This window comes from Orcinus orca, chromosome 1 (genome assembly GCF_937001465.1).
Source record: "Orcinus orca chromosome 1, mOrcOrc1.1, whole genome shotgun sequence".
NCBI classification, from domain to species: domain Eukaryota; kingdom Metazoa; phylum Chordata; class Mammalia; order Artiodactyla; family Delphinidae; genus Orcinus; species Orcinus orca.
Window position 1 is genome coordinate 174447154 of NC_064559.1, and position 10300 is coordinate 174457453.

General features: G+C 51.4%; 1 protein-coding gene across 4 annotated transcripts; it reads right to left on the reverse strand.

Moving 5' to 3' along the window:
• Positions 1-1480: 1480 nt before the first annotated feature.
• Positions 1481-7738, reverse strand: LOC105748885 (fatty-acid amide hydrolase 1-like). 4 transcript variants are annotated; one of them, XR_007478938.1, is made up of 5 exons: positions 7479-7720; positions 6192-6302; positions 5474-5855; positions 3211-3356; positions 1481-1831 (listed from the first exon to the last, which is right to left on the reverse strand). XR_007478938.1 is itself a non-coding variant. In XM_033416508.2 (5 exons), the coding sequence occupies exons 1-5, from the start codon at positions 7711-7713 to the stop codon at positions 1775-1777; spliced, it is 675 nt and encodes a 224-aa protein (XP_033272399.1). In that variant the 5' UTR covers positions 7714-7738; the 3' UTR covers positions 1481-1774. The 4 variants fall into 4 exon arrangements, 3 of the variants coding, with proteins under 3 accessions (XP_033272399.1, XP_033272398.1, XP_012394516.1); XM_033416508.2 differs by lacking the exon at positions 5474-5855 and adding an exon at positions 6625-6750 and having other exon boundaries at positions 7479-7738; XM_033416507.2 differs by lacking the exon at positions 5474-5855 and adding an exon at positions 6625-6768 and having other exon boundaries at positions 7479-7738.
• Positions 7739-10300: the final 2562 nt, after the last annotated feature.

A 10300-nucleotide genomic window follows, 5' to 3' on the forward strand; every position in this document is an offset into this window, starting at 1 on the left:
GGACAGATGGATGGATGGATGGATAGATGGATTCCATTCATCTGCATTAAGATATTATCTCCTGGGCTTCCCTGGTTGCGCAGTGGTTAAGAATCCGCCTGACAATGCAGGGGGACACGGGTTCGAGCCCTGGTCCGGGAAGATCCCACATGCCGCAGAGCAACTGAGCCTGTGTGCCACAACTACTGAGCCCGCGTGCCACAACTAGAAGCCACCGCAGTGAGAAGCCTGCACACCACGCAGCAACGGAGACCCAATGCAACCAAAAAAAAAAAAAAAAAAGATATTATCTCCAGGAAATCTGGGCTATCAAACACAGGGAAGAATGAGTTCATTAGTTTGCCGGATTGATTGGAACTAGGGCTACAAAGAGGAACGGGATAGAGGAAGGGGAAGTTTTGATGGGGGAGAACCTCAAGAGAGTTCAGGTGGAGGGAAAATCATGGGGAAGTTGGAGGGCTCAAATAAGGCTTCCTGGAGGAAGTGGCATTTGAAACAGGGCTTGAAGGGCAGAGAAAACCGTGGTGATGTTTATGTAAAGAGAACAGTATGAACAGAGGCAGAAGCACCCTTTGTGCTGACAAGAAGGCTCCCATTTGAGGGAATGGAGGGAGGCTGTGCTATGGTGGAGCCATGCCATAGGAGGCTGTGGAGGCCCTCAGGAGGTGCTGGGTGTCAGGCCAAAAAAATCAGCAGCTGGGGGACTTCCCTGGTGGTGCAGTGGCTAAGAATCTGCCTGCCGATGCAAGGGACACAGGTTCGAGCCCTCATCTGGGAAGATCCCACATGCCACGGAGCACCTAAGCCCATGTGCCACAACTACTGAGCCCACATGCCACAACTACTGGAGCCCATGTGCCTAGAGCCTGTGCTCCACAGCAAGAGAAGCCACCACAATGAGAAGCCCCCGCAACACAACTAAGAGTATCCCCTGCTCCCCGCAACTAGAGAAAGCCCATGCACAGCAACAAAGACCCAATGCAGCCAAAAAAAATAAATAAAATAAATAATTTTTTTTTTTTTTAATTAGCAGCTGGACTGTGAGCAGGGTTTAAGTCCCAACACAGGGTCTGTTCTGACTCTGCTTCACTCCCTTGGCCTTGCTCTATGTAACTTTCTCTAGAAAGCAGTGGGAGCCATGGCAAGTTCTTGATCAAAGAAGTGGCTAGGAATCACAGCTCACTAATAGTCAAGTACTGGCAGGTACCATGGACCTCATCAAGTCTAACCCCCTCAATCTGTAGATGAGAAAACTGAGGTCCAGAGAGGGGAAGTAACTTGCCTAGCATTGCACAGCAAGCCAGTAGCAGAGCCAAGACTTGGACCCAGGTCTCCAACCCCTCAGTTTGGGGCTCCTTCCCCTCTGCTGCAATGTGGGACAGCATCTTGGGGACTGAGCTGGAGGAGAGCAGCTGGAGGCAGAAGACAACCCAGAGGCTACAGCCCCACCTCCCCACCTAGACCAGAGATCACAAGGCTGGCCAGTCAAAATGTTTATTAAGCACTTCATCCTGCTCCCTATCTTGGGATAATCTGGGGCATCTGTATTGAGCAGACACACAGAGGGATAACAAAGAAAAACTCTGGTGGGCTTCCAGGAGGAGGAGAAATGAGGCAGATCTGGTATTCATGAGAAGGAAGGGACATCGAGAGCAGACTTAAGTGAGGATGTAGAAAGGCCTCCAGGAGAAGGAGTGTCTTGTCACTTGGATTCCCTGTGCTTCTTGACCAAGGCCTCCACCTCCTTCATGAACCGGAGACACAGTTCCTCTTCTCATGGCAAAGCGGTGCCCTGCACAGCCGCCGAAAGCCCCACAGATCCTCTCACCACCTTCATAGAGAGAGGGTCTGTGTACTCAGAGCCTGCTTCCTGCTCACAGACCCCTTGTCCAGCCTTCCTCACCACCTTCAGGTGTGCATTAATCCAAATATCTCACCCCCAGTCTATATTAAGGTAGAGATGTCCTGGATCTTAGATTTCCAGGCTTCCTCAGCTCTCAGCAAAACCTGGGAAAACAGTTCTGCTTTGGCTACAATTCTCCAAGGTTAAGATATAAAACTTGCTCCCTGTGTAGAGAGCTGACTATAAGGATGAAATATAAAACCGAGTATCCACCCCAGTGTTCTCAGCAAAGGAAAGAAGAATGTGCAAATCCCTGACCCAGAGTCTCATTACACTTCTGCAATGAAAGGGGCGCCTTGACCCCAAACACAGGCCCAGGAACATAGGGGCTGAGCCTGAGTCCCTGCCATGAAGTCCAAGCATAGTCGTAGGCATTCAAACATGTTTTCATTGCTTTATGACAATATCATATAAGCCCTTATTTGCCTTTGTCTCTGGAGCCAGGTCACATGGCTTCAAGTCCTGGCTCCTTCACTTCAGCTGGGTGTGTGGCTTTGGTCAAGTCCCTTAACTTGTCTGTGCTTCCATTTCCTCATTTGCAAAACCTCACAGGACAGTTATGGGATTTAATGATTTAATATATATACAGCACTTTTAAACAGCTCTTGGAACAGAGTAAGAGCTCAAAACACATTAGATAGTATCATTATTGTTATCTTCTCAGAATTCAGGTCAGCAGTTCCACTGGGTAACTCTAGCACTAAAATCAATTTCCAGAAAAAATAAGTTACTTAATGTCTGACTCAGACACATGCATACTTTTCAGAGCCAGTCTCTCTCTTTCCCTCTCTCTCCTCCTCTCTCTCACCCAAGTCAGGGTTGCTATTTTAGACCATGAATTAAATAGGTCCATGGAAATATTTCCTTTGTGAAGCCCTCTCTGAATTAGTAATAGTAGGGTTTATTGAACACTTCCTACATACAAGGCATTACGTTAATTGCTTCACTCTTTTTCCATTTAAACTTTAGCACAATCCTGCAAGGTAGATGTTTTAAATCCCGTTTCCCTGGGGAAGAAACTGAGGCCCAGAGAGGGTCAGTGTCCAGTTCAGTTACAGAGTAAGCTCCTAACCAGGGACCTTCGCCCTGCTCTGCCTACCCTGCCTCTGGGATCGACTTTCCCTACAGAAGTGTTAAGGAAACCACTGCTTTTGCAAAGTATTCTCCCCTGACAAGGACAGAGGTTGACTTGGAGGTCAAATAGTGTGTCAGGGATGGGGTGAAACTGCATCGGAAGTCATAAAGGGTGAACACCAGGAATGAACGGCCCCACCCCAACAGGGAGAGAGGCAGAGAGGGAAACTGACCTCCTGGAAATCTTTTTCGGAACGATCTCTGTAGTAGCCCCTGTAGAAGGCCAGTTCCTCCTCATCCTGTAGCATCACGGTGGTGACGGGCACCACACCGGCAGGGAAATTCAGGATGTTGTACAGGGCCAAGTAGGAAGATCTACCTGTAGGAAGATCCAGGTAAGCCCAGAAAATTATCTGCTCAGAAAAGACTCAGTGGGAAAGAATGTGGGTGAGCACTCCCTCAGGGTCCTTCTTGGAACTGCAGCCCTCTGCTTGTAACAGCCAGTTCAGTGCAGGGGGTCAGCCTGACCGCTATCTCCTGCTCCCCACAGTGGAGGGAAGGAGAAAATCAGAATCCGCTCTGCACACGTGGCCAAAACGCACATGAAAAGATGCCCAACATCACTAATTATTAGAGAAATGCAAATCAAAACTACAATGAGGTAGCACCTCACACCAGTCCGAAGAGCCATCATCAGAAAATCTACAAACAGTAAATGCTGGAGAGGGTGTGGAGAAAAGGGAACCCTCTTGCACTGCTGGTGGGAATGTAAATTGATACAGCCACTATGGAGAACAGTATGGAGGTTCCTTAAAAAACTAAAAATAGAACTACCATACGACCCAGCAATCCCACTACTGGGCATATACCCTGAGAAAACCATAATTCAAAAAGATACACGCACCCCATTGTTCATTGCAGCACTATTTACAATAGCCAGGACATGGAAGCAACCTAAGTGTCCATCAACAGGGGAATGGATAAAGAAGATGTGGTACATATATACAATGGAATATTACTCAGCCATAAAAAGAATGAAATAATGCCATTTGTAGCAACATGGATGGACCTAGAGACTTTCATACTGAGTGAGGTAAGTCAGATACAGAAAGACATCATATAATATCATTTATATGTGGAATCTTAAAAAAAAAAGGATACAAATGAACTTATCTACAAAACAGAAGTACAGTCACAAATGTAGAAAACAAACTTATGGTCACCAGGGATGGGGGGTCAGGGATAAACTGGGAGATTGGGATTGACATATACACACTACTATATATAAAATAGATAACTAATAAGAACCTGCTGTATAGCACAGAGAACTCTATTCAATACTCTGTAATAGCCTATATGGGAAAAGAATCTAAGAGTGGATATATATATAACTGATTATTATTATATATATATAACTGATTCACTTTGCTGTACACCTGAAACTAACACAACATTGAAATCAACTGTACTCCAATAAAAATTTTTAAAAAAAGAATCCGCTCTGCAAAGCCTTACTCAAGTGCCAGGCACTGTGCTCCCCTCTCTGTGTTGCTGAGTCCTTGACTCCTCTCCACCCCGTGAGATGCGGATTACTATCCCGCATGTACAAATGGGAAACCGAGGTGGCAGACAGGTACACAGCTAGTGGGCAGCAGAGGATTCAGCCATGCCCTCAAGTACATGGGGCTCCAAGAGGGCTGGAGTGCGCAGTGCAATCCTGAGTTGAAAAGGCAGCTCCTCCCAGCAGTCACCTGTGTGCAGGGAGTGAGCATCAAAGCAGCAGTGAGGTGGACAGAGGGCACTAGAGCAGAGCCAGATGTGGGGTGTGCCTTTGGGCAGCCACATGGGGGAACCCAGAGGAGAGGACTCCAGGCTTGAGGTGGGTTTGCATTCTGCATGGTATCACCTCTGAGACCTGCACCTGCGCTGGGGATGGGTTGCTGCCCTGTGCTGAGGCTTGCATTTGCAGGTGGCCTGGGCTGAGGCCGCCTTTGTAAGTGAGGCAGCAGAAAGCATGTTAAGAGTGAATGGGGGGGACTTCCCTGGCAGTCCAGTGGTTAAGACTCTGCGCTTCCACTGCAAGGGGCATGGGTTCAATCCCTGGTCAGGAAACTAAGATCCCAAATGCCATGGGGCCAAAAAATAAATAAAAATAAAAACGTAACATTTGAGGATTTCCCTGGTGGTCCGGTGGGTGAGACTCTGCGTTCCCAATGCAGGGGGCCCGGGTTCAATCCCTGGTCGGGGAACTAGATCCCACATGCATGCCGCAACTAAGAAGTCTGCATGCTGCAACTAAAAGATCCCGCATGCCACAACTAAAGATCCCGCATGCCACAACTTAAGATCCTGCATGCTGCAAGGAAGATCCCACCCACATGCTGCAACTAAGACCCAGCACAGCCTAAATATATAAATATTTTAAATGTAATTTTTTTTAAAAAAAGAGTGAATGGATATGCTAAGAGAAAGAAGTCAGACCCCCAAGCCTCATACCTCATGATTCCATTTATATGAAGTCCTAGAAGAGGCAAAACCGTAGTGACAGAAGGCAGACCAGTGGTTGCTGGAGGTAGGGGTGGGGTGAATTGTAACAGGACATGAGGAAAATTTGGAGGATGATGGAAATAGTCTATATTTTGATTATGGTGGTGGTTATACATGTATATATACATTTGTTAAAATTCATCAAGTTACTCAAAATTGGTGAATTTTATTGCATGTAAATTATACTCCAATAAAGTTCATTTAAAAAGTGAATGGAGAAAAAAAAAAGTGAATGGAGGGAATTTCCTGGTGGTCCAGTAGTTAGGACTCCACGCTTCCACTGCAGAAGCCACGGGTTCGATCCCTGGTCCGGGAACTAAGACCCCACAAGCTGCAGGACGCGGCCAAAAGAAAACAGAAAAAAATAGTGAATGGAAATTGGGAGTGAGTGCTAACAGGTACAGGGTTTCTTTTCAGGACGATGAAAATGTTCTGGAACTAGATAGTGGTGGTGGTTGCATGACATTCTGAATATACTAAAACCCACTGAGTTGTACGCTTTAAATGGTGAATTTATGTAATCTGAATTTTTTCTCAACTTAAGAACACATTTTAAAATAGTGAATAGCATCAGAGGTCAAGGCCACAGAGGCTGTGACAGGACTCAAAGGTCCTGGACTCCTAGTCTCACCCACCCCACCCCCGCCAAGACTCAGTGCCCTCTCACTTGATGCCATGGCAGGATAGCCGATATAGAAGGCAGGGTCTCCAGAGCTGGTGCCAGCAGCACGTCCAGGTCCAGGGACATCCACTTGGCTATGAACTCTTGCTGATATGCCTGCAGGGATAGTGGTGGGCAGGAGGGTAAGACTGGCAGAGGTCAGTGTTTTCAGGACAAGGTCAGGTGTTGCCAGGCCGAGTCAGCTTAAACACCAGGAAGAATCCCCAGGCTGTGAGATGCAGACTGAGATGGGGGCAGGACGGGGGGATGTCAGGGTCTTCCCAGGGGCCAAGGCAAAGGGATGGGAAGGGGAGTCTGAAGCTACAGTGATTTGGGGACAATGCATCAACCTGGCCCCAGGGAGGCAGACTACATTAACCTCCTAGGTCACCATCCTGGTGCAGCTGGGCATGCCCTGCCGGCCAAGATAGAGATCTACCTCCTGTTGGGCTACTCCTGTCATCACTCAGGTGTCTGCTGCCCCTGTTCCAGCAGTCCCTCAAGGTCTCCCCAGGCATACATCGCCTCCGCTGCTGTGTGCTGCTCTCACAGTTTCTTGGGTGTCCTTGGGGAATGGGGAAGACTGAGAAGTCCAAAGGTCAGCACGGGAGGACTCCTTTTCATACAAATGGGGACATGACAGCCAGGAGGCAGGGTCTGGCTTCAATGCCGGCTGCATATCAGCTGGCAGCCACTACAGGGAATCACCCTGTATCTTGTCCCCTGGCCAAGACACCTTGCCTGTCCAATGTTCCCAAGGGTACACATCCCCTGATCAGAGCCCTACCACCACCACCAGCCAAAGGGACCCACAGTCCCCCTCAAAAATCACAGGTCCCCTCCCCTAAACTGTGAGGCCCCAGGTCAGCCCTCAGGCTGCTCCGGCCCCGATTCCAAACAGCACCTCAACTCCAAGCACACCAGGCCAAGCCCAACAGCAAGGCCAAGCCCAAACTAGCCTCCTCTCCCAGCCACATCCCCACCACAGTTCCAACCTTAACCCCAACCCCAACCCAAACCTAACCTCAACTCAGGCCCAACCTTTATCCCAGCTTAACCCAATTCTAGCACGCACTCAGAGCTCAACTCCAAATCTAACCCCAGCCCCGGTCCCAGCCACACCCAAAAGTCTAAATCTAACCCCATGTCAGGCATGACTCTAAAACGCTAATTAGATCCCAAAGTCTAAACAGCCCTGTCCCCAGCAGACAAGCTCCCCGCAGCCACGTGACCCTCATCCAGTTCCCATGGAAAACCCTCGTGAGCTGGACCTGAGGAGACTCGACTACTCACCCCACTCCATGAATCTCTTCCAAATTCTGGCCAGTCCGGGGCTCCCAGAGGAGGGGAGAGATGGGGAGACCGACTTCAGAAACCACAGGGCAACACCAGCCTGCCCGGGACAGGGGTCCAGGAAGAGCAACTCTGCTCTGCTTGTCCCTAAGCCCCTGACCACCACACCAAGCCCTGGGACCTCTTTAAGTCCCACCTGCTCTAAATCCCCTTCCCTCTCACTGACACTCCCCATCACTGAGCCTCTCTGAAGCCCCTCCCCTCTCTGAGAGCACTCCTCTCTTTTGGCCCCATCCCCCCTCTTTCAGTTCCTCTCCTGTTGAGCCCTTCTCTGAACCACCACATTATCTGGGCCTCCTCTTCCTCTCTGACCCGACCTCACCCCCCTGGGAGCCCCTCCCCTTTCTGAGCCCCTGTCCTCTCTGGGCCCTTTTCCCCCCCGAGTCCCTCCCGCTCTGGGTCCACACTCACTGTGTACTTCAGGATCCAGGCCAAGAAACAGTTGAGTGGGTCTGGCAGGCGGAGCTGGCTGACCATGTCCTTCATGTTGGGGTCCACAATGTCCCCCTTACTGAGGAACCACAGACACAGAGCTGGTCAGTTACAGCCTTCAGCCACCGGCTGGCTCCCACCGCCCAGCTTCCCCTCGGTAGATAAGCCACGGAGGGAGGTCAGACCCAAAGAAACACTCTGCTCTCACCAGCACCACCCCTGGAATGTGTGCATTCTGAAGACGGGGCCTGAGTGGGTGACTCGCTGCATAAGGTCACACAATTAGCCAGAGGCATCCCACCAGCCCAGGCCCGCAGCTCCCCTCCTAGGGCTCAAGTTGCCACCAGCCCCCTCCCCATTTCCACCATGCCCCATATCTGAGTCCCAGCAGACATACAGCTTCTCCAGAAGAGTGGCCCCTCCCTCAGCAAAAGGACCCCCGCCCTACAGGTGTAAGAAGGCATACACAGCACGGCGGAGAGCAAAGGGGATGACCCGGGGAGACAGAGGCTGAGTCAGGGCCTGGAGCTCGTCCTGCTCTGCCCTGTGTTCTCTCTGTATCCCTCAGGATTTAGAGAGAGGGTACCACCTCACCCCTCACCTCCATCCACCTCAGCCCCGCAGCAGGGCGTGAGAAGCCTCGTGCCATGCCCACTCCCTCAGCCCACACAGAGATGAGACAGAATTCGAGCTGCCTATTTAGCTGTGACCCAGCCCCTTGCCAAGTGCTTTACTGTGAGCTCATTTAACCTGCACAGCCACCCGGTGTGGTAGAAACCTGAGGCTCACGGGGGTGAAGAGACTGGCCGGGCAATTCTCAAAGGGGAGGCAGGGCAGGGAGGAGCTGCCGGGGCGTGGGAGGTCGGGGAGGAGGGATTTCGAGGACAGAGCACTCCTTACAGCCAAATGGAGGCAACAGAAACCCCGGCTATGGGAATCATAGGCGTGAGCCCCAGAGTCCCCGCCACCGAAGGGGGATGCCTTCCTCACAGGATGGGGCCCACCCTGCTCCCACCTCCACCCCATCAGTCTTCTGGTCCAACCTCTTCATTATACCCGTGTGGAGACTGAGGCCTAGAGAAGAGACGTGACTTGGCCAGGGTTACCTAGAGGCCTAAGGGCCCAGCTTCACTCGATACCAGGCTCTCTAAACCACACTTGCTGAGTACGCTCTGTGTGTGTTGGGTATATGACGCTGGAGTCCCTCCCTGTCTGGGGGTGATATCTTCTACGGCTCAGGGCAGCAGAGAAGCCAAAGCAGCGGGCATCCAGCTGACTGACCGAGCATGTGGGCTTCCTGCCCACTGCACCCTGGGCTGAGAAAGGAGGGCTTCACAGGGGATGGTCAGACAGCAGACCCGCCAATGAGGAATGAGTGGCGGGGGGAGGGGGCCCTCCAGGCCTGCCCCCCACCTGGCTCACCTCCTCCCTGAAGGGCAGCGGGGCACAGTGGGGTGCAGCGGGTGCACGTCTTCAATCAGCAGCGCTCGCAGGCACAGCGCCAGGCTCTTCACGTCCCGGGCCATGGGACCAGCCGCTGTGGTCACTGCACAGAGGGGGCGGAGGGAGGCAGATACACCGCATCCTTTCTGCTCTGGGGACCCCCACTGCCTGGCCTCGGAGGGTGGGACCCAGGGCCATGATCAGGGCAAAAGGAAGAGGCCCTGGGGCCAACCTGGGTCAGGGGTTGAGGACGGGTGGAGTCGGCAGACTGGCTAAAGCGACTCTAGTGCCTGAAAGGAGACCCTCACCTGGGGCAGAACATGAAGAGACTGCTAGGAGAGGTTAAAGCACCTCTCAGTGGGGCAAGAGTCACTGGACTAGGGAGCCACGCAGAACCTTCTCCCAGATTCCTTGATCACCAGTGGGGCCAGTCTGTCTGAGATACAGGACAAGTGACATGTCCTTGGAGAAAGGCAGGCAGGTTTGTCTTTGAATGGATGTGGCCAGAGGCGGACAAGACCTCACCTGATTTCCTCCCCTCGACAGCAGAGGCAACTCCGGAGTACCTGCAAAACCCCACCCACCCAGAGCCCAGCTCAGCACCTGAAGGGAAGGACTTGGGTGCCAAAGAGGCTTGAGCACCCAGCCAGTGCACTCCCCCGGGACCCAGCACACAAGAATGGGAGCTATTTCAAACCCTCCCATGACTTTCTATTGCCCACAGCATAAATCTGAGCTCTTTGACTGCCCTTCAAGGCTCTAAACTATCAACTCCTTCCATAACTTCCCCTTCTAGCCTTTCCACACACCCATATCGCTCCAGGCAAAATAGGCTGCTTACAGAATTACGGCCTTCTAGATGCCACTGCATGTCCATCCTTCAAAAC

Excerpts from the sequence above, each read along its gene's own strand:
- LOC105748885 (XM_033416507.2), bottom strand. The coding sequence starts at position 7,713 with ATGGGGAGTGTCAGTGAGAGGGAAGGGGATTTAGAGCAGGTGGGACTT. Across the intron at positions 6,303-6,624 it reads CAGGAGTAGCCCAACAGGAG|GCATATCAGCAAGAGTTCAT; the intron begins GTAGATCTCTAT and ends CTATCCCTGCAG. Across the intron at positions 1,832-3,210 it reads CCGAAAAAGATTTCCAGGAG|GTGGTGAGAGGATCTGTGGG; the intron begins GTCAGTTTCCCT and ends CTCTCTATGAAG.